Source organism: Chanodichthys erythropterus, chromosome 4 (genome assembly GCF_024489055.1).
Source record: "Chanodichthys erythropterus isolate Z2021 chromosome 4, ASM2448905v1, whole genome shotgun sequence".
Taxonomy (NCBI): domain Eukaryota; kingdom Metazoa; phylum Chordata; class Actinopteri; order Cypriniformes; family Xenocyprididae; genus Chanodichthys; species Chanodichthys erythropterus.
In genome coordinates, this window is record NC_090224.1 from 19,044,734 (window position 1) to 19,067,775 (window position 23,042).

The 23,042-nt window shown below is 34.9% G+C and overlaps 2 protein-coding genes across 14 annotated transcripts in view; one reads left to right on the plus strand and one right to left on the minus strand.

Annotated features, from left to right (window-relative positions):
* The window catches only part of gnpat2 (glyceronephosphate O-acyltransferase 2), a 29,387-nt gene extending 17,507 nt beyond the window's left edge, over positions 1 to 11,880 (plus strand). For 3 of the 5 annotated variants that reach the window (XM_067384398.1, XM_067384396.1, XM_067384400.1), the window contains one exon: positions 4,151 to 4,287. The gene's annotated coding sequence lies outside the window, so the exon portion shown is untranslated. Of the gene's footprint in view, positions 1 to 4,150; positions 4,288 to 11,863 lie in introns of those variants that run through there. The other 2 variants (XM_067384399.1, XM_067384397.1) reach the window with 2 other exon arrangements.
* The window catches only part of dnmt3aa (DNA (cytosine-5-)-methyltransferase 3 alpha a), a 54,514-nt gene continuing 36,767 nt past the window's right edge, over positions 5,296 to 23,042 (minus strand). For 3 of the 9 annotated variants that reach the window (XM_067384391.1, XM_067384388.1, XM_067384386.1), the window contains 17 exons: positions 19,427 to 19,660; positions 17,782 to 17,940; positions 17,597 to 17,704; positions 17,248 to 17,404; positions 16,184 to 16,333; positions 16,044 to 16,088; positions 15,669 to 15,748; positions 15,472 to 15,584; positions 14,320 to 14,503; positions 12,994 to 13,078; positions 12,070 to 12,215; positions 11,886 to 11,976; positions 10,616 to 10,764; positions 9,517 to 9,602; positions 9,353 to 9,422; positions 8,419 to 8,537; positions 5,296 to 7,346 (listed from right to left, as the gene is read on the minus strand). In XM_067384391.1, coding sequence (XP_067240492.1) covers positions 7,205 to 7,346; positions 8,419 to 8,537; positions 9,353 to 9,422; positions 9,517 to 9,602; positions 10,616 to 10,764; positions 11,886 to 11,976; positions 12,070 to 12,215; positions 12,994 to 13,078; positions 14,320 to 14,503; positions 15,472 to 15,584; positions 15,669 to 15,748; positions 16,044 to 16,088; positions 16,184 to 16,333; positions 17,248 to 17,404; positions 17,597 to 17,704; positions 17,782 to 17,940; positions 19,427 to 19,660 — 2,118 coding nt within the window. In that variant the 3' untranslated portion in view covers positions 5,296 to 7,204. Of the gene's footprint in view, positions 7,347 to 8,418; positions 8,538 to 8,901; positions 9,039 to 9,352; positions 9,423 to 9,498; positions 9,603 to 10,615; positions 10,765 to 11,885; positions 11,977 to 12,069; positions 12,216 to 12,993; positions 13,079 to 14,319; positions 14,504 to 15,471; positions 15,585 to 15,668; positions 15,749 to 16,043; positions 16,089 to 16,183; positions 16,334 to 17,247; positions 17,405 to 17,596; positions 17,705 to 17,781; positions 17,941 to 19,426; positions 19,661 to 23,042 lie in introns of all 9 variants that reach the window. The other 6 variants (XM_067384390.1, XM_067384385.1, XR_010894979.1 and 3 more) reach the window with 5 other exon arrangements.

A 23,042-nucleotide genomic window follows, 5' to 3' on the forward strand; every position in this document is an offset into this window, starting at 1 on the left:
ATGATAATTATCCCATAATTTACTCACCCTCAAGCCATCCTGGGTGACTTACTTATTTCAGATGAACACAATCAGAGTTATAATGGCTCTTCCAAGCTTTATAATGGGAGTGAATGGTGCCATTTTTATTTAAGCCCAAAAAGGTACATCAATCCATCATAAAAGTAACTCACAAGGCTCCAGGGGGTTAATAAATGCCTTCTGAAGTGAAGCGATGCGTTTTTGTAAGAAAAACATCCATATTTCTAACTTTATAAACTATAATCACTAACTTCCATCAATGGCTGTACGTGAGTCTAGTTCCGGTGGAAGAGTGACCTCTGACCTCTCATATACACCTAGGATGGCTTGAGGGCGAGTAAATTATGGGATAATTTACATTTTTGGGTGAACTATCCTTTTAAGTCCAGGGAATGATGGAAAGGGTGGTTTTGTTTCCCCATAAATCGACACGTTTTATAGATAATTTTCTTCGACAGTACACGTCAATGTAAATTATGAGGCCAACAACTGCAATGAAAACCAAATTATGACCAATAAGGTTGGTTAACTGACACAAAACTCAAAAATTCAAGAAAACCCAGACAGCGTTCGTTCACGTGCGCTCGATTCGTAAACAGAATCGCTCCGACGTGACCTGAAGGCAGCATGCGAATACAGTATGAATGAATGTTTCTTACTGAGAGGCACATACTACAGTAATGTCTAGGCTAAAACACATGAATCTGTACATTTTTATTCGTCTTTTTTACTTTTACATTTTCATCAAGTACAAAGTTAAAATGCCTTTTGTTAATATATTCATAAAAGAGTAAAATAATAGTGCTTTTTCAAGACTACACAACATAAAACAGTCATTGTCAAGACCAAGTCACTTCTCAACGATATAGTTTCACGTCATTCTTTTCTAATTCATCATTTATTAAGAATAATGTATAGCACCTTTTTGAAACAACCCTCACGGTCTCTTTGCGTCGAGATATTATTCCTAAAATAACCTCACGCAAGACCCCCCACCTCCTTTATAGCTGAAAACGGTTGGTCGGCTCTCGAACGCATCACCTGTCAATCACCTTCCCCGCATGGGTTCATAAATAGAAATTTATTGGACACGGCCACCTCTGACTCAGAGCTCCACCCCCTTTATTATAACAGCCATGCATATAATCATACACTAGCCAATAATAACGGCATAATTACTCTAAAAGAATTCAAAAACACCCAGCACACAAAATGTAATAAATTTCTAAAAAAAAAAAACAAAGAAAACAAAAGAGGCAAACTTATCTATGTACAATTCATTTACCACTGAAGTCTCGACTAATAACAATCAAACCTCACGTTGCGTTACGAGATTCACCAGCCTTCACCAAACGAACACAAACAGACTCTAAGGCTACGAGCGGTTCGACCCAGCACAGTGCCACAAAGATCCCGCTAAAGGAGTTGGATCCTACCAAGCGAACCTTTAAAGGAGAACATCCTGCATTTTAGATATTCGCTTTCAACATCTTGATCTCTTAGACTTGGCAGGTTTGGTTTGATTGAAATGAACTCTGGTGCGATTGCTCCGTTAGTGTGGTTAATTTGAACAAATGTGAACGCTTACATCCGAATCCTGGTGCGACCCATCAATTCAGGGTGTCCGCTTCCAAATGAACTCCGGTGCGATTCGACTGAAATATGAACGCAACAAGGACCAAAGACATCTGGATGAATCCAAAACAGAACGTGATGGTCACAAGACGTGACGCTAAAAAGGACAGAATGCTTAAGCATACCTGGTTCCTCTCGTCATAGGAGCTACGTTGCTCATCACAGTTCGGTACAGCAACAGCGTCAGATCTTCGTTTGTGCGAAACAGAAATTCCTGGCACAGTTTTGACTTCTTTACACATTTTAAAAGCTCTCCATGAGTTCTCAGCTGGTAAAAATACCATCATTTGTACATGTTTAGCCCAGTGCAAAGCCGTTTTCTTGTTTTGCATCTTAAAAATGACAGTGTGAATGCTAAGTGAACCAGGACTAAACTGGAGAAAACTGAACTACAAGTGTGAACACACACTAAATGATACTGGAGCAAAATAAAATGTTTAGGGTTAAAGGGGTTGGGATGACATTTGTCTTCAAAACCTAACAAAAGACATCATGCTTTCTGGAGAGAGTTTTAATTAAAACCTTTTTGGCAACAAAAATTGTCGGTGTTATCTCTGCGAGGCATTTGTAGACAACTTTTTTGCATTTAAACATGGCAAATTGAGATTACTAGACACTTATTCTCTCAAATTCTGACAAAAATGGACTAAAATAACAAGGTGTTTTGAATCCCATTTGCCCAAAGTGAATTCTTATAATCAAGCAACAATCCAATAACTTCAAACGTCTAAAAGGCAGGATGTTTTCCTTTAAGATCGGTTTCTGAGCATGAGCTAAAGCAGAAGTTTACTATAACCTGTGGGCCATAAGCATATTTCAACATCAACTGTGATATATAACCATTCAGGTCTGAATCTGCAAAAAATAAAACTGTCTTTCAGGTAATGAGTTGGTTGACTGGCTTCAACATAGCCAAAAGTTCAAAGAAATGAGCAACCCTCAAATAAGAAGTAGTCTAATGTGCTAGTTTGATTGGAGAAACCAAAAAAGTGTCCTTTCCCGGTTGAAATGTAATCTGTATAAACTCTTCCCTCCAGCGAGGGCCAATTTAATTAAGCAAATTCGTACAAAAATCCTCGGTTTCGTAGCACATCTCTGTGAGCACCAGAGTCCTGTTTACTTCAGATCTGAAACAGGATTATAAAACAGCACACGTAGTAGAGTTGTACAGTAATCCAGTTTGCACGTAATCCAAGTGTGAACTCTCCGATTGCACCAGAAGATTCTGGATTCTGGGAGCACCAAGTGACCAGCTTTTATGACATCACACAGATGGGCCACTTTCCCAGAATCCCGAGCAAGGAGCACTGAATATATCAGACTATCAAAAACCAGAACGGTAGAAACACAATGCTAGTCAGCCTGTAGATTAGCACGCGGGCTGATCCGTACGCAGTTCAGCACGAGAGACAGAAAGGCTGCGTTCACACTGCAAGAGCCTGATTCAGATTCTAAAATAAAATATGCTTAAATTACAATTTGCATCCAATTTGGCCTCAGACTTAAGGACCCCATTATATTTTATAAAGAAAGATACTGTATTATTGTAATATTATAAATTTCCTTTTTTAAACTTTATTTAGTACAATTTAAAAATTATTTTAATTCATAGCAAGTTAAATTAACTCTTTCCATGCATTAATGAAATTTTCCATAATTTATGAGATGACGCTTCCCTGCCATTTACATAATTTTCAGTTTTTCCACTATCATACGGTAGGGGGCGCTATTACGCATCTTCTGAAAGAGTACAGAATCTCCAGATCAAAACAAGGCCAAAAAAGGAGCATAAACAAGTGATAAAAGCATTACTTATGCATGTTTTAGTCTTCTGGGGGCCATGAAATTTTTGCGAAAATGAGCAAGAATGCTGGTGGTGGCTGGCAAATGTATCTAGTTATTTATTTAAAAAAAAAAAATAAATAAAAATGGCAGGGAAAGAGTTAAGAATGCAACTACACTACCATTCAAAAGTTTGGGATCGATAAGAAGTCTGGCTTCATATATTTGATCAAAAATACAATAAAAACAGTAATATTGTGAAATATTAAAACAATTCCCAATTTTCTATTTGAATATATTTTAAAATGTAATTTATTTCTGAATTTTCAGCATCATTACTCCAGTATTCAGTGTCACATGATCTTTCAGAAATCATTCTGATATGATGATTTGCTGCTTAAGAAACATTTCTTATTATTATCAATGTTGAAAACAGCTGTGCTGCTTCATATTTTTGTGGAACCCATGATGCATTTCTTTCAGAATTCTTTAATGAATAGAATGTTCTAAAGAACAGCATTTGTTTGAAATGGAATCTTTTGTAACATTATAAACGTCTTTACTGTCACTATTATTTTATTAAATGCATCCTTGCTGAATAAAAGCATTAATTTCCTTAAAAAAAATCTTACTGACCCCAGACTTTTGAATGATAGTGTATGTTAAATCTCCGCTGGAAGACGAAAATGTAATTTTTACTCACACTGCACAGATATAGGCCACATGCAGCTGCGGTGTGAACGTAGCCGAGCTGAACCGGGAGCAGAACGCAAGTCAGGAGAGAGTGAGAACGAAGCACCATGAAGCTGCACCATGGAGTATCTGCGGCACCACTGAGTTCCAGCACCAACAGGAGAAACGCATGCAGGGGCTAAAAACTACACAACATCCCTGATACCTGACTGAACACACACAAACATTGAACACAGTAAGAGTGGTGGTGTCTGGACAAGTGTGGAGTGAAAACGGCAAGATCTGGCAGAATCGGATGCAAATAATTCCATGCGGAAGGTCAGCTTCTGTCTGCTGGCGGAATATTGCATCAGAGACGACGGCAAACAACATGAAAATAAACTTCTCTCAGAAAGAAGTAGTTCACTCCCAAAATGAAACTTCTGTCGTTTTTACTCACCCTCGTGTCATTACAAATCTGTACGACTTACTCTCTTCGGTGAGGGTGAGTAAATTAATTTTACCCTATCCTTTTACATGAATGTGTATGAGTGTGTAACAGCTCTCAGCGTGCATGTGTGTGTGTGTGATGTGACACAGCTCTCTCACATGTGCCCTATAGGCTCCAGCAGAAAGGCATCATACAGGACTGCGTGCTGCGTTTGTATTGCTGAGAGAGACAGGGAGACAGAGAGAGAGAGCACCATAGTCGAGTTAGTGGAGTTGTGAGTGAATAGTTACTGTAGTTTAGTAGTACCGTATTAAGAGCGTAAACTGTAAACAGTGTATTGTTGATTCTTCAAGCACATCTTCTCTCTCACAGGAAAAGTGTGTTTATGCATGAAAATGATGTTTGTGTCGATGTTACAGACACGTATCCTAACCAGGCACGACATGATAAATCGGCAAGTGATAATGTAAATATAAGGCTGTCCAAACTAACCGCGATTCACCTGATTTCTATACATGTAAAGGTAGAAATAATACACAGCACTGCTTAATGCTTAATCTCATGTAAATATGTCTGAGGTAAAATTTCATCCAAAAATCGAAAAACAAAACCTATTTTTAGGACCTTTTGGATTTATTTTTATAACAACTTTAACCACATTTTCCCCAAAATTCTCATTACCATAATGCATCTGGATGTTTAACTGCTATTGAAATATATATATATATATATATATATATATATATATATATATATATATATGTTTGTTGGAATCAATTACAATAAATGCTACAAAAATTTATATTTGCATTACAATGAAGTTTGGGAAATGAACATTTATATTTTTATATAATATAAATTACATATAAATATAAAAATATAAATACATAATCATGATATTTAGAGGTCGACCGATTAATCGGCACCGATAGTTGATTGGTGGAACAAACGGTTATCGGCAAAAATCCTTGCTGATTGTTTTTCTGGGTTGTGTCCGTTGCAAGACCTATATTAGGAGACTGGAGTGGCTGAAAAGGGTCTGCTCGTCACCATACAGTAGATTAGCGGCCTCTAGAGGCCAAATAAATACTAACACTGCACTGTTGTTTACTTTGACACATGAGGCTGTGCGCATTTAAAACACCGACGGCGAAATAGTATGAATACAGTACACTACAGTGCATGCTGTCATATCATTATAAAGTAATTAATTTGCTGATTAGATGCTGCATTAGCAGAAAAAGAACAGCAGTACTAGGCTACCCTATGTTTGTGATCAGGCTGAGAGGACGCTAACATTAGTAGCACCTCAAGCGTTTGAAACAACATGAAAAAATGCACGCAAATCCGACCCAAATGTTTAACGTCACGATTGTTTTCATCTATTTACTGTATATTCAGCTGGTCACTTTTATGCTTTCATTAGCCAGCGAAGTTGCATATTTAAAGCGACGTTTGAAAGTTCATGCAGCCGACAGAAACATAAACAAATCCGAAATGCATTTCTTTATCATCACTGCAATACATATTTTGGTATTTGGATCAGATGATCATCAAGTGTTCTAAAATAGAGGCAAAGAAAGTAATATTTATTAATCTCATATTAATTTATTTCATTTAGCACATTTTCATGGTTCAGTACTTATTTATAAAAAAAGTTCAGCACTGTTTTACTTAGTGTTATTTTATTATTATTATTTATCCAGTATCCATTTTAAAAACTATCGGCTGATTAATCACTTATCGGCAAGTATGGTCCGATATCGGTCGACCTCTAATGATATTATGTATATATAAATACACATACATACATGTATTTATTTAAGAAATATTTATGCATACATGTTTATGTATATATACATAATAAATATACACAGTACACACAAACGTTTATTTTGGATGCAATTAATTGCGATTAATCGTTTGACAGCACTAATATATATATATAAAATGAAATTTGGGAGGGGGAAATGTGCTTTTGTCATAAAAATCATGGTGCAGTTTATAATTTCTCATTTTTTTCTTTTGATATTAGGGTGAAGCATGACCTGCACATATTTTCCGTGAGATATATAAAACATTATATATGTGTTCAGTGTGATTTTGACTGTTCACCGAAGCATTTCGCTTTCAGTGAGGTCAGAACAATGACTTGACTCATGAGGCTTGAAAGTTGCCACATCTTACCTAGTTAGTTTACGCTGCAACATCAGATTTAGGGTCGGAGAAAAGGACTCGCCCGGTTCGAGGATTCAGAGAGCGTCTGCTTCTGTTTCACACTAGTTAACCAGCGGTTTGTGCTCTATATTTTCACGCTCGGACAAACATACACTTGCAAACACACTCACATTTTGTCTCTGTCAGTTTTGTGAGAGAGAGAGAGTTGTCACAGTTGGAACATGACAAAAAAAAATTAAAAATTTAAAACGACGAACAATAAAATACAAGAAAATTAAAAATGTGGACTCCAAATAAATATGTGAAGTGTGGCTGTCTAGTGGGTTGAACATTAATCTTGGGATAGCACCAGACATTCACAGGCCACGAGCAAAAATAAATGAACACAAGAAGGTGGAGCTTATTGGAAAGGAAAGGAAGAGGAGGGACGTCACGACGCCATCATGCCGTGTGGTGGGCGGAGCTTCAGAAACAGGCGAAGTATTCCTTCAGCGGAGCGAAGAGGTGGCGAATCACGGGCACGCTCCATGACCTTCCCAGAAGCCTTTGCCTGGCGAGACGACTCATGTTGGACACGTCAGTGTAATGGACGGGGAAGCCGAACACTCTGTAACATGAACAATATATATTTATTGTTATATAGAGTAATTAGATAATGATATGATTATTATAGCACATTTTTGCATCTGGATGTAATTTTTATTACTATTATTATTATTATTACTAGTATTATTATATATTGATTTTGTAATTAAATTATTAAATATTAAAATGACTAAAATTCTTAATTTAAAATTAAATTTTCATTTTATATTTCCCAGTATTCTCACTGAAGATGTAATAGCATTGTTTTTACTGGTTTTTACTAATATTTAGAATTATTTTTTTTTTTTTCCATTTTTTTATTATTATGAACAAAACAAATAAAAGACAGCACAACAACACTGAAATTATTTATATATTTATTTAAATTGTATTACATTTTTTTTATTATTTACAACAAATAAATGACAGTACAACAATACTAAATTATTTATAAATATTTTGTACATTTAAAGATTTTTTTCAGGATTCTTTGATGAACAAAATGTTCAAAAACAGCATTTATTTGAAATAGAAATATTTTATTTTATTTTATTTAATATTTTTTTACTGTCACTTTTGATCAATTTAATGTATCCTTGCTGAAGTTATTTCTTAAAAAAAAAAAAATTACTGATATAAATATGTACAGTGACTAAAATGTATTTGGACACTTATGTCAGATTTAAAGTTTTTATTACTATTATTATTAGCATAATTTTTATATTTTATATGAATTTTATTATTAAATTATTATTTAAATGATTAAATTTAGTAAAATTATTAAAATTTTGAATGAAAGTGATAATGATAGAGTAATACAGTAGGTTTTTATTGGATTACTGTTACATTTATTTTTTATTAACTTCAACAAATAAGAGACAGCATAACAATACTAAAATTATTTACTTACCTTTTTTTATTTACTATTTAATTTAAAAGGATGGATATGAGAATTTGGGAGAAATATGCTCAAATGTCATGAAAATAATGTCACGCTGTAAAAAAAATCTCCAAATAGAAATGTTTATTTTATACTTTCTTTCAACTTTGGGATGAAATATTATTAGAAGCACCGGTCATGTGACCGCCCTCACCTCTCCATCTCGGTGCACCACAGGATATCCTCTTTATTGTTCATATAGACGGGATAGTGCTGGTCTTTGCCCTGTTTTATGGAGTTTGAGCGAGTTGTGATGGTTCGCACTTTGCCGAACTGAAAAAACAAAGCCAGTGCAAGAGTAAATCACTTTGCTGTCAGCCACCCAAACCTAGTGTCACGTAGCTAGTCTGTCGACATGGGCCAAGTACAACCCATTTAGAGAGGAAGAGACTGACATGGACAATAACCAGTCACTGTTTGTTTAGTTTTTTGCTACATTTAGGGGCATCAATCTGAAATATTTGAAAATGAATCGACTCAAGCAAACCACAATATAAAGTTCTGCCTCAAAGTGCCCTAAACAAGACTCAAACCTCAACACAGTCAATAATAACAAATTATCTGAATAATTACAAACTGTCCTGAACAATTCATACTGAAATCATGATCTTTTCATGTATAATAATCATAATCACACCGTGTTCTTTCGTCGGCCAGAGGAGGACTGGCCTCCCGACTGAGCCTGGTTTTTCCCAAGGTTTTTTTCTCCATTCTGTCACCTGATGGAGTTTGGGTTCTTGCCACTGTCGCCTCTGGCTTGCTTAGTTGGGGACACTTAATATCAAACAGTATTATTGATTTGACTGCACTGACACTACTGGATCACTGTTTTCTGCAGAGCTGCTTCATAGATGAAATGAACTCATTTAATAACTGATGATCTTTACAACAGAACTGAACTAACACTGAACTGACTTCAGCTGAACACTATTTTCTCCTAGAGCTGCTGTACAGCTGAACTGAACTGTGCATCACTGAATCATTTTCCTGACCTCACTGTAAAGCTGCTTTGAAACAATCTACATAGTATAAGGCGCTATATAAATAAAGGTGACTTGACTATAATAAAACAAACTGAACACACACACCTTAGCTGTGCGTCCATGCTCCAGACAGTCTTGCAGGTCGAGTTTATCATTTGCCATGGCAGTCAGTGGCCTGAAAGAGAGAGAGTTTATTTTGATGCTCATTTTTCACATGTAAGTCAAACACTACCAACAACAGCTTATCTCACTCATATTGTAGATTGTACCGGTTCATTCCAGGTAAGTTGCCCCAGAAGTATCGAGCTCTGTGTGCGGCTGACACCTCCTTAGCGTCGATCATTACTGGATTACACTGGATGCACAGAGAGATGAGGAAATGACTGTCAATGAGTTTCACTAAACAGTATTTGCAGGCCTTCAATATGTTCTTGAAAGAGTCTCTTCTGCTCACCAAGGCTGCATTTATTTGATCACAAATACAATAAATACACTAAAATTATGAAATATTATTCAAATTTAAAATATCTGGCTTCTGTGTGAATATATTTTAAGATGTAATTTATTCCTCTGAATTTTCAGCATCATTACTCCAGTCTTCAGTGTCACATGATCCTTCAGAAATCATTCTAATATGCTGATTTGCTGCTCAAGAAACATTTATATGGAAGCTTGTTTACGCCACTGGATAAAAATAAAAACATACTTGCGACTTTTTATTTCGCAATTCTGACTTTATTTCACACAACTGTGAGATATAAAGTCGCAATTTCAAGTTATAAAGTCCAATTCTGAGGAAAAATAGGCTGAATTGTGACTTTATCTTGCAATTCTGACTTTATAACACTTATGAGCAAAAAAGTCAGAATTGCGAGTTTATAGGCCACAATTGTATATAAAAAGTCACAATTACCATTTTTATTTTTTCTGATTATTATCAATGCAAAACATGAAAACGTTTTGCATTTATATACATAGATAGATAGATAGATAGATAGACTCCAAAATGCATTTGGATAATTGCCTGAATATCACTGCATTAGTTAAAAAAAAATACTACTAACATGAACAATTTAATTTAAAAAAGTTTAATTTAAAAACATTTTTGTTAACTGTTTCCCTCCTCAATACAAAAAAGTCAGGATTTTACTGATAAAACAATAGATCAATGTTGAAAATAAAGATTAAAATTATTTCACTGCTTTGTGTTTATCAGATGCGAAATTCAGACATTTTTCATTGTCCAAATCCATTTTGTGCTACTGTACATATAGACTGTTACATGCACAACCACAAGGGGGCAGTGCTGATGAACACCACACATGATTCACTTTAGGCATGAATGTGTGTGTGTGAGTGTAAACACACCTCCAGAAAGCGTGAGATGTCCCTTTTATCACTGACTCCCATGGCAACAACATTTTCAAACAGCCAGAAGAACGGTCGGTCGTCTCCGTCTTTGGGTCGCGCTTCGTGAAGCAGCCGGTAGAACTCAAAAAACAGACGCCCGGTGCCCTCTGCACATCACACGGACAAACACTTAATACAACACAAATGCATCGATACACGCCAGAGCTGCACGATTCTCGAAAAACTGAGAATCACAAATTTTTGGTTTAAAATGCAGATCATGATTCTCCCACGATTCTGAATAGACAACTAAACAAAACATGTAATTTACTAGAGATTCTGACAAAATTTTAATTGTTGCAGTCTTGTTTTTAAAAAAAAGTAATTAATTTGAATTAATTTTTTTAATCAGTTTGAATGAATGATTCAATGACTTGCTCATAAAGACTTCACTTGTTTCATTAATGGATGAATCAGCTTTTTTGAATGAATCCCGAATGATTCAAAGACATTTTTTAACACTCACTTGTCGCCACCCACTGGTGTAATGATGTAATTGATAGCATCAAGTTGCTTTCAAAATATGATATACTTTATTTAATTGCTGCCGTAGACATCAGTGTTTATATCCGATCTATAAACTTTTATCCCAGTACTTCTGTGGTCATCTGAATTATTGTAATAATGCTTGGAAAGACTGTTTGTAAAGCAGTTTCAAACCTATACATGACAACTGCTCTCTCTGGCTCAGTGGCAGCACAAACACAGACATCACACAGCTAATATAACCCTCAAATGGATCTTTACAAGATGTTCGTCATGCATGCTTCGGATCATGTGACTATAGTATTTATTTGGATGTTTACATTTGATTCTGAATGAGTTTGATAGCGCTCCGTGGCTAAAGCTAACATTACACACTGTTGGAGAGATTTATAAAGAATGAAGTTGTGTTTATGAATTATACAGACTGCAAGTGTTTAATAATGAAAATAGCGACGGCTCTTTTCTCCATGAATACAGTAAGAAACGATGGTAACTTTAACCACATTTAACAGTACATTAGCAACATGCTAACAAAACATTTAGAAAGACAATTCACAAATATCACTAAAAATATCATGATATCATGGATCATGTCAGTTATTATTGCTCCATCTGCCATTTTTCAGGTAAATTCAATTTTTCATTCGATGGCACCTTTAAAGATGAATCATGCAGCTCTATTACACACACACACACACAAATATTCTGGTTTTGATGCAGGAAATAGATCTCAAACTCGTACCGTAGAGGCCTTTCCTGGCAGGGTTGACGATGGACAGATCGTTGCAGGGGCTTCCACCGATCACAAGATCAAAAGGCCCCCACTCCTGAATCTACAGAGACATGTGACGACAAACGGAGAGGGACATCAGAAGTGCGTCCAGGAGAAAAGACAGTGCGAGGCAGAAAGAAAGACATATGCTCACATGTTTGCGTGTGACGTTCCTCACATCGCCCACATACAAGATCCCTTCCGGGTGTCGCACCATCCCCACCGTGATGGAGTCTTCACATATCTCTGATGCCACATATCGCTCCACCTGAATACCCAGATCCTTCAGCACCAGCAGCCCTGACAGCAAAAACAAGGAACCACAGTTGGTATATCATTATAATATTAACCGTGAACAATTGCTGGTCCCCATTGACTTTCATAGTATGAAAAAAAAGAATACTATGGAAGTCAATGGGGACCAGCATTCTTCAAAATATTTTCTTTTGTGTTTAAATAAAGAAAGAAACTCTAGAGAAACTTTAGAGCAACTTCTTCACATTTTGGGGTGAACTTTCCCTTTAAACATGAATGGTGCTGTTACTGACTGTTTAAATCTAGTGGGTTTTGGTGTCTTGTGTTTCAAATCCAATTATGCTGGTAGTAACAATTCTTTCTGACCAATCAGTGACCGGTATCGGTACGGCATGCTTGGATCCTCAACCAAAGTGGAGCCGTACCATTCCATATCGAACCGTACCATGCAGTATAAAGTGTGTGTATGTTTTAAGACAGTGCAGTACTAAAAACAGAACATTTTTTTTCTTTGTACAGATAACAACATTATCAAAAAGACACCGGTTCACGCGGATCCGCGAAAACGACTAAAACGCTGTATTAAGCATGCCAGGCCAGTAGTCTGCGCACATATGCATTCTTTTACAGAGCTCTCATGCCAAACAACGCCTGTAGACTAAACACGTGCATGCCGTCAGACAGTGCACAGATCTGTGTTTTTGTTGTTTACACAGAGATGATAAAGTTTGTGTTTTTAGGCCCCCAAAACGTTGTTGTCATGTAAATGAGCGGGCAAAAGCATAAAAAGTAACAGGGTTGAGGTCATCAGGTGTGATCTCACCTGTAGCGATGCCATCAAATAAAGAGAGCACTCTGATTGGCTGCCTCTTCTCTGCCGCTACTGGAGTATACAATGTTTGTGGTTCCTGAGAGGGGAGAGATGAACAGATGTTGATTTTTTAACTTCCATTTGTGTTATTTTAAAAGTTATTCAAATGTGTTCAGTACTATTATCAATTTGAATGAATGATGAGAACAAAACTTGAACTAAATTGAGCTGAATAATGACACTGTTTTCTTCTGTAGAGCTGCTTTAAAGCTGAATTGATTTGATTTCATAATTGATGAATGTTTGCAACATCGACACTGAACTTACTGACTTGAAATGAATAATAACACTATAGTAGTGATGCCATAACGAGACCTTTGCATAAATAAAAAATATATAGGCTTTCGAATATGCTATTTTTTGTGTGCTTACGCGTCACAATTATGTAATTATATAGTATGTATACTATAACATTTTTCCTTTGTGTGTTGCTGCCATTTTACTACGGAGAAAACGAGAGTATGGATGCACAAGAATTAGTAAAAGATCTATTTGCTCAAAAGTCGATCCAACAATATACAGATGATCTGAAGGCTTAATAGTGCCTCAGCAGTGCCACAGGCTGATCACTGTAATATGTGCTTCCGACCAAGTATTGAGTGCACAAATGAACATACCTTAAAGAACTTGAACTTTTTTGTTTTGAAAATCCATTTTTTAACTGATCTTAGGAAATATTCTAATATTTTGAGATACTGGATTTTGGACTTTCATGAGCTGTACGCTCTAATCATCAAAATTAAAAAAAAACTTTTGAAATGTTTTACTTTACATGTAGGGAATCTAGAATATATGAAAGTTTCATTTTTAAAAATAATTTACAATAAAAAAATGAACTTTTTCACGATATTCTAATTACATGACCAGCACCTGTAACTCTAATTTCACGGCCTTATGTCCGCTTTAACGCATCCTCTGTGGCGGTGAGAAACCGTGCCGTGAAATGGGCTGATTTCGCAAACGTCCTATTTGCCAGGTTCAAGGGTCCATAAAAAAAGTCTGACACAGTAAAAAGTGCTAAAAATTTGGCTTTTGTTAGGGCAGTAAGTTATAGTGTACATAAACTGAAAATTGTAATGTGTGAGCATGCAAAAAAATTCCTGTGCGCACATGAAAAGTTTCTCAAGTCTATATATTTTATTTTTGCAAAGGTCCCTTTAGGGTCTGTACTATGGTCTTTTTAGAGCTGCTTTCCAACAGAATTTGAATTTGTCTACTGTTACACTGCCAAACTGTTGCCAAAAAGTTGCCAAACTGCTCAAAACTAGATCAACTCACAAAGTCCTGGTCGTGGTTGTTGGCGAAGAACATCTGCAGTCGTGAGGTCCAGTCGTCTCTGCGCCTCAGAAGGCCGAAGACGTTCTTGCTGCAGCACATGTAGCAGTTCCAGGGGTCTTCACGGATAGCGGCCTGTGCCGAACCGGCCCCGACGAGCAGATCGACACACTCCACACAGAAACACCTACACAAACACACACAAGTCAATTTGCACAGATCTCTCTCAGGCTATGTCTACATTAATCCGGACACATTTGAAAACACATTTTTCTCTACTTTTTGACCTTTCTTCCACACTGAGATGGTATTTTTGTCCAGGGAAAATTGAGCTTTTGAAGACGCTCTCCCAAGTGATATATGTGAAAACTGTAGTGTGGACTGTGAAAACGGAGGTATTCAAAAATTATGACACATGTTTAGTCATGTGACACAGTGAAACCAAAAATTATTCAGACATTATTTATATTTTTACTATTGGGTGCAGGACACTATAGTTCATTTATGTAAGTGACGATAGGAAAATAAAGTAAACTGTGACACATTATACCCAAAAAATTCTTCATACAGTGGACTACCTGTAAAATTCATAAAATTTGGAACCAAAAATTATTTAGAAACTGACCTGACCATGTTTTGCTTAAGTGTTATCTGACATCATTAAGATTCTTTTTTTCTTACACAGTTAAATGTTTTTAAACTATAGTGAATAAACTGTGAATGAAATGTTCAAGGTGTCTGAATAAATATTGGTTTGACTGTATATCTATGGTTTTACTGGCATTGTTGTGTCTGCTATTCAAACTTCAAACTAATATTTTTTCTTTTTTTATATAGAATATTGCAGTATTATTATACATTACTTATCTACGCACATCTTTTTATTTTTCTTAAATTAATGTGCCCTCATAATTGCTCTCATAATCCTATTGCAGCGACATCTCGTCTCTCCGCTGATGCCGTGCTTACTGGTGCGAGGGCGGGACAACCTGTCAGTCACATGAGATTGACCAATAGCAAACCACAGCCATTCAACAATCCAATCAATTTCTGATGAGGCAAAATCAAGTCCCGCCTTACATTTTTTCTTGTTCAAGATGCTGTTTCACTATGTCACAATAGGAAAAAAACCTACATACACCCATACATACACACCTGCAGCAGTTGTTGTTCCCGCACATGAGCACTTCTCTTCCTCCACAGCAGATGGTGCAGTACGACTGATAACCGTCATCGTCGTACTGATACGCGCACTCCAGGAAACAGTTCTGCATGGGAACAGAACACCACCTCAGCACCAATCAGAAGTCAGAACGGGCTTGATTGACAGGTGGAAATGTGTGCATGCATACCTTGCAGCTCTGACACATGGCTCCAATAAACAGAGGATGTTCAAGTGATACGTTCTGACTTCCACAGGAAATACAGATATCTGCACACAAAACGACTCCATGATGATGTCTGGAATAGCATGCTACTGTGCCATATTATTTTTGTTGTTTGCATATTATTCATTTTGACACTCTGGCGTACTATATTTGCCAAAATATATACTTCTAGCACACAAACTGGCACTCACACATTGTGAAGATTATTTGCATAGAGAATTATTTTGATGTAGAAGAAAAGCATTGATGATGCTAAACTGGATGTTGTGTTTCAGGTGAGTTTCTTTTAAAAAGAACAAACACCTATGGGTCAAAGGTCACATTCAACAGCAAACTCACCTTCGAGATTGCGACACTTCTGCCTGACTTCATACACGAGTCTCTCTGAGGAAAACAAAACACGCATTAACAATCGCTGCGGTTCATGTGAAATGTGAAGATGGTTTGTTTTGGCACATGTGTGTGTGTGTTTGTGATACCTCGGGTTCCTTCATCTATAATCTCTTTAATTTTGGGTTTCTCAACACTGTTCTTCCTGGGTTTCTTGGCAGGGGGCGGAGCTGTGTACGCAGCAGCCTCAGGCTCCACCCACATCTCTGGATACACCTCAGTGTAAGGGTTCCGCTCCGCTGGAGAACACACACACAAATACGCTCACAAATGCAATGTCTCTAATATCTCAACTGTTTCTCTAAGATAGCAATGAGGTTTACTAAATTATCAGGTCTATGACGTCCAAAAAATTATTTGAGCAATACAATAAATAAAAAAATTATAAATTAAATGAATCAAAATAATTTTTTTTAAATAAAAATATATAATATAACAAAATATAATTAATAATAAAATGATAAAATAATTGAATAAAAATAAATCACATTAATTTAAATAAAACATAAATAAAACAATTAAAAAAAATAAATATTAATATCATTAAAATAAAACATAAATAAATTAATAATAATTTATAATTAATAAATAATAATAAAATGATTAAATAATTAAATAAAAATAAATATCATTAATTAAAATAAAACAATATAACAAAAACACAACAATAACAATAAAATTATATCAACATAAAATAAATATTAATATAATTAAAATACAGCATAAATATAATACAATATAATAAATAATAAAAACAGTAATAAATGAATAAAAATAAAATAATTTGAGCAATACAATAAATAAAAAATATAAATTAAATTAATAAAAATAAAATAAGTAAAATTTATTTTTTTACATTTTTAATTAAAATAAAAATATGTAATAAGCATAACAAAATATAATAAATTATAAAATAATAAAATTATTTAATCAAAATGAAATAATATCATCAATTAAAATAAAACATAATAAATAATAAAAACAATAATAAATGAATAAAAATAATTTTCATTAATTAAATAATAAAATACAAAAGTACTTTATTCATATTAATATGCATAACTTGTACAATAATATTTGTAATAGTAGTATTTATTTATAATGATAAATAATAAATAACAAAAAACTAAAAATAAATGAAATTCGACAGTACCTGGTGGCGGCTCCAGGCCTTTGGCACCGGAGGGGAGGAACCCAGCGCTGGCCCATTCAATCATCTGCCGCGTTTGCAGTTCTACACCCTTCACCGTGTCCGAGTCATCCGTGGACACACACGCAGGGAACGGTTTACCTGCACGCGTACTCGCCGTCTGTACAGAGATCCACGGAAACAACATGAGAAAATACACACATGCAGATCTATATACATATTCAAACCCATAAATACTTTATACTCTCTATATACTTGATTAACATATAGTGTAGTTTAGTCAGAGACATCAGTTAGTAAATCGGTGCATTAACACATGATGGAGAATTATCATGTTAGTTGCATGACTTGCCTGTAAAACTTCATAGATGGCTTTTCTGTACATGGGTTGTTTGTTGTAGGTGGGCTGATGAAAAGATGTGCAAAATGTGCTCAAGGGCAACAGCTTTTCCACACACACCTGAGAGAGGGAGGGATGTTCACTGTAATGTCTGTTATCGGCACTCGTGAAGGATCCTGATTGGTCGACTGACTCACCACTGAGAATTTGCCATCTCCAAACCACATGACCCAGCGGGTTCCTTCAGCGGCCCGACTGCGACCCGTCATCCACCAAGACACGATCCGGCCGGGCCACCAGGAGAATCCCCGTAACTTTCCCCAGATGAGCTCTCCGATCCCGAACCCACGGCCGTCCTGAGAAAACACACACAAAACAAATATCAGCTTCAGTTGAACCTCACATACTGCAGGTCAAATATACCTCAGTCTGGGCTGTAAGGCCAGAAATAGAAAACAAAATCCTGAAACTGAATTTTTTTTCTTTTTCAACAAATGGTCACTGAAAAAAAGCAGCTGCCTGATATATTTATCGAAATCAGGGTCAAACTAAATGTTGTGCGAGTTGTTTTATTTTACATGAGGTTTGCAGTAGGGTTGTGAATTGATTCAAGTAATTAATTGTACAGTTTTCTGTGATTAACTTCAATATTGTTTTATTTAATATTTATTTACTAATAATTAATATTTTAGCAATTAGGATTAGTTTAAAAATGTATCATTATATTAATTAATATTGTTATCTAATTAATAATAAGATTTTAATTTATACATGTGAATTTATAATTATAATAAATATATTTAGGGATTGAATTCACAAATTAATCTAGAATAAACATAAATAAAGCACATTTTAGGTAATATTTGTTTAATGGCAACCTTTCATAAGTAATGTTCCCACTGTTTTTGACCCATTCAATATAAGTATATATATTAATAATAATAATTATGATTTTGTGTGATTATTATCAATATTATTAAATAAAAATATTAAAGAAAAGAAAATATAATCTGTACTAATACTATTGTCGTTTTTGTTAATTTATATTAATCATAATAAATATATTTAAGAATTAAATCCTCAAACAAATGTCGAATCCTTTAACATAAATGAAGTATATTTTAAATAATATTTGTTTAATGGCAACTTTTTTCATACTTTTTTCATTTTTCAACTTTTTTATATATATATATATATTATATATATAATATATAAAATATTATATAAAATAATAAATATATATTTTATAATATATAATAAATATATAAATAATAAATATATCTTTTAAATATTAATGTTTAATGTTTTATATATATATATATATATATATATATAATGATTACTATTAAATAAAAATATTATTAAGAAATCATTTGTAATAATACTAAATATTAAAGAAAATAAGAAATAATCTGTAATAATAATATTGTACTGTTTGTTAATTTATATTAATTAAATATATTTAAGCATTAAATTAATGTGGATGAAGTAAAAGAAGCATAAATGAAGTATATTGTAAATGATATTAGTTTAATAGCAACCTTTTATCCTGATAAATGCATGTATTATTTATAGAGTATGAAGCCAAAAAAAGTGTGGAAAAAACACAGAAATTGACTTATTAATTTGTCCAGCCTTAGTTTGCAGACATTCAAAATCAACCTACTTTGAATTTCATGTTAGATAACAATATAACTTGCATATCTAATAACTAAAAACATTTGTTTTGTTTTGTTTTGTTTTAAAGTCATGGAGCACCAAAGACTACCCTATTCAAAGTGCTGTAAACAACCAATGAAGAACCTGTATTTTTAAGAGTGATGGATCAGGACAGATATTCACCTCATATTCCAGATCCATCTCTGAGGACCTCGTCATCACTTTGTTACCACAGGCGACAGGAGGTGCCTCAGGCGTCGTGGCAACCGTTGGGGAGGCGGGGTCAGTGTGCTGCTGCTGAGGTGTGGGTGTGGATGGGAGGTTGATGGCTGGCTCCTCCTCCTCCTTCTGAGAACTCACTGCTGATTGGTCGTCCATTGTGTCACTCACGGTGTGCACCGGGTGGGCCTTCTCCTCCTTAAAGACACGGAAACAACAAACACATGCGGTCAAAACAAGGTGAAATACAGATACAAACGCACATGGATTTTTACTCACATTGCTTGCAAATCAAAAGCAGCCACGTTTTAAACATCTTTTGCCAGCAAGACAACAGACTAGATTGTATGAGTGTGTTTAGGTAAATATTGATTTGAAATCACTGTGGAAATGTAGCCTACAGGTTTTTACTGTCATGTGAGGACAAACTCTCAGCTAACAGGAGACAGGATGTCTCTGTGTGTGTATTAGACTTCTGAAAACTCCAGGCATTTTTTAAATAAATGCGTGTTTACATGGACAGCAGTTCAGACTTCTGTTTATATGCATGATGATTCTGAGTGACTATGCATCTTTATCATCTTTGTTTCTATAGTTTTTTTGCAAAATGATGCCGAGTTACACTACCATTCAAAAGTTTGGGGTCAATAAAACTGAATGTTTTACAATACGATAAAAACAATAATACTGTGAAAAGAACTGTTTTCTATTTGAATATATTTTAAAATGTAATTTAACTTTCAGCATCATTATTCCAGTCTTCAGTGTCACATGATCCTTCAGAATTCATTCTAATATGCTGATTTGCTGCTCAAGAAACATTTCTTATCATTATCAACATTTTGGGGCTAACACATTGCAAGTACCTTATGTAATTACAAGAAGTTATGTAATCAGATTACTTTTTTTTCAAGCAACTAGTAAAGGAACGCATTACTTTTAAATTTACAACAAAATATTTGAGTTACTTTTTCAAAAAAGTAACGCAAGTTACTTTGTTTTCCAATTTATTGGCTGACAGCTCTCTTGTCGCCATGTTGAGAGAAATTGGGAGTGCGGAGGCGTTCTAGACTAAATGTGAGCATACATTTACTCATTTACTTTTCCTGCATCCTATTCTTCTGTATTCCAGAATGTCAGCACAGCCGAAAGACTTGTTTGTTTGAGCTGCGCCCTCTACTGTACAGGCATGAATTTGCATTTCCTTCAGCCTGAGGCTTATTCATTTCACTTTTGGGGCCCTATTTTAGCGATCTAAGTGCATGGTCTAAAGAGCACGGAGCAAGTGCACTTAGGGCTTGTCCAAATTCACTTTTGCTAGTTCAACAACAGGGAAAAATGGTCGGCACGCCCGCCACATGGTCTAAAAGGGTTGTCCCTGTTCTCGTAATGTTTTGGGCGCATATTAGTAACGTGTCATTGACTTTAGTCCAGGTTTCAGTTGGTCAATGGCGCAGTCATTTTCAGTTGCCTCAAAATAGCAATGCGCCAACAATGCACCTGAACATACCTCGTTTTCAGACAAGCACGCCCATGGGCGCGCAAATGCATTTGCTATTTAAACGACGTGGCGCAGGATGTGAAAATGAAAACTGCGTTGGGCTAAATCTAGCAAAAAAAAACACTTGAGTCGTGCCTGGTGCCCATAGTCTGAAAAGGCCTTTACATTTGCCAAAAATAGAACTTTTTTGTTGTTATAAAAACAAACAAAAGCCCAGCCCAGATGAGAAAAAAGTAACGCAAATGTAATGTATTAATTTCCTTAAAATGTAACTCAATTAGTTACTTTTTAGGGAGTAATTCAATATTGTGATGCATTACTTTTAAAAGTAACTTTCCCCAACACTGAATATCAATGTTGAAAACACTTGATGCATTTGTTTCAGGATTCTTTAAAGAATACAAAGTTTAAAAGAGCAGCATTTGTTTGAAACAGAAATCTTCTGTCATATTGTAAATGTCTTTACTTTTGATCAATTTAATGCATCCTTACTGAATTTTACTAACCCCAAACCTTTCATTAGCAGTGTATATCTAGTCAAGAATCATTTTGTGCAGATTTAAAGAAATACCATGGGTTTGGAAGGAGGCAGACAGATTCTGATCTATCTGATGATGTCAACAAGATTCCCATGACTTCAAAAACAACATTAGAGATCCAGCACCACTGATGCAGGAAAGGAAAATTACAAACGAGATCTCTTTAATATCTCAACTGTTTCCACAAGCCATTTTTCATTGTTAAATGTTAAAATACTTTCTCATACCCCTGCTAAACTACTAAAAATAAACCATTTATATGTAAATGTCCCTGAAAAGGTTTATTCAAAACATTGCTCTGTCCATTTGAGCATCCTGACATACCAAAAAAACTCTGCTTACACGTGATGCTGCAGAACTTTACGCAGTTTCGTTCTCGATGTGTAGGCTTTTTTTGTAACTATACTGTATGTGAGAGTGAAACTTTGATGCTTTTGAGCAGCTGTTGGTTCCTCTTGTGTGACCTTTGCAGGAAGGTCATAAGTGCCTCATTTGACCTTTAACCCCACTAAACGGCCAACCACAGAGTAGCTAATCGCACAAAAACACAGCGACACTAAAATACAGAAAGACAGGCCTGTTTGACGGGTCAATGGAGACTTCATAAAGAGTGCAGTCCTTCACACACTATTTTTTCCATGTGAGGGATGGAAGCAGACATCTCAGATGCTCAGCCCTAAAAAAAGGTTTAAACATGATGCATATAGTTTGGCGATCTGATCACAAAGCGCAGTCAGATGAATAAATAATCGTATGCAAATGTGTGTCATGTTATTGTCATCTGCACTCTTGAGAGATGTATGTGTGTGTGTTCTGGAAGTGCTGCTGATTATATATGATTATAATTAGCTTTACAAATTCAAGTTCAAGAACATGAACACACACTAGCTCAAATCCTAATGAACGGCCTTGCAGCTTTTGGAAAGAAATTAATATTTTTATTCAGCAAGAATGCATTGATCACAAATGACAATAATGATATTTATAATGTTGCAAAAGATTTTAAAATTCATTATGGTTTTCTAAAAAAAATACTTCAATATTGATAATAATAATAAATATTTCTATGCATCAAATCAGCATATTAGAATGATTTCTGAAGGATCATGTGACACTGAAGACTGGAGTAATGATGCTGAAAATTCAGCTTTGAATCGCAGGAATAAATTACATTTTATTATATATTCAAAAAGAAAACAGTTATTTTAAATTGTAATAATATTTCACAATTTTTACTGAATTTTTGATCAAATAAATGCAGCCTTGATGACATCTTTCAAAAACAATTAAAAAAAATTGTGTAGAGTATTCAAAATAAGTAGCAATAATATCTAAAAGCAACGCTATATTTACTTCTCTATCACCATCAAAACATTAGCTGGAAGTTTTTGTACAATAAACAAAATGGGTGATATCTTTATCAAAAAGACGATTTGCTCAAGAGAGTTTCACATTAGCATTCTGGAAACATAATATAATCATGATACACAAACACACAAATATTGGGTAAAATAATACGTTTTTTCAATCAGAAATTTAG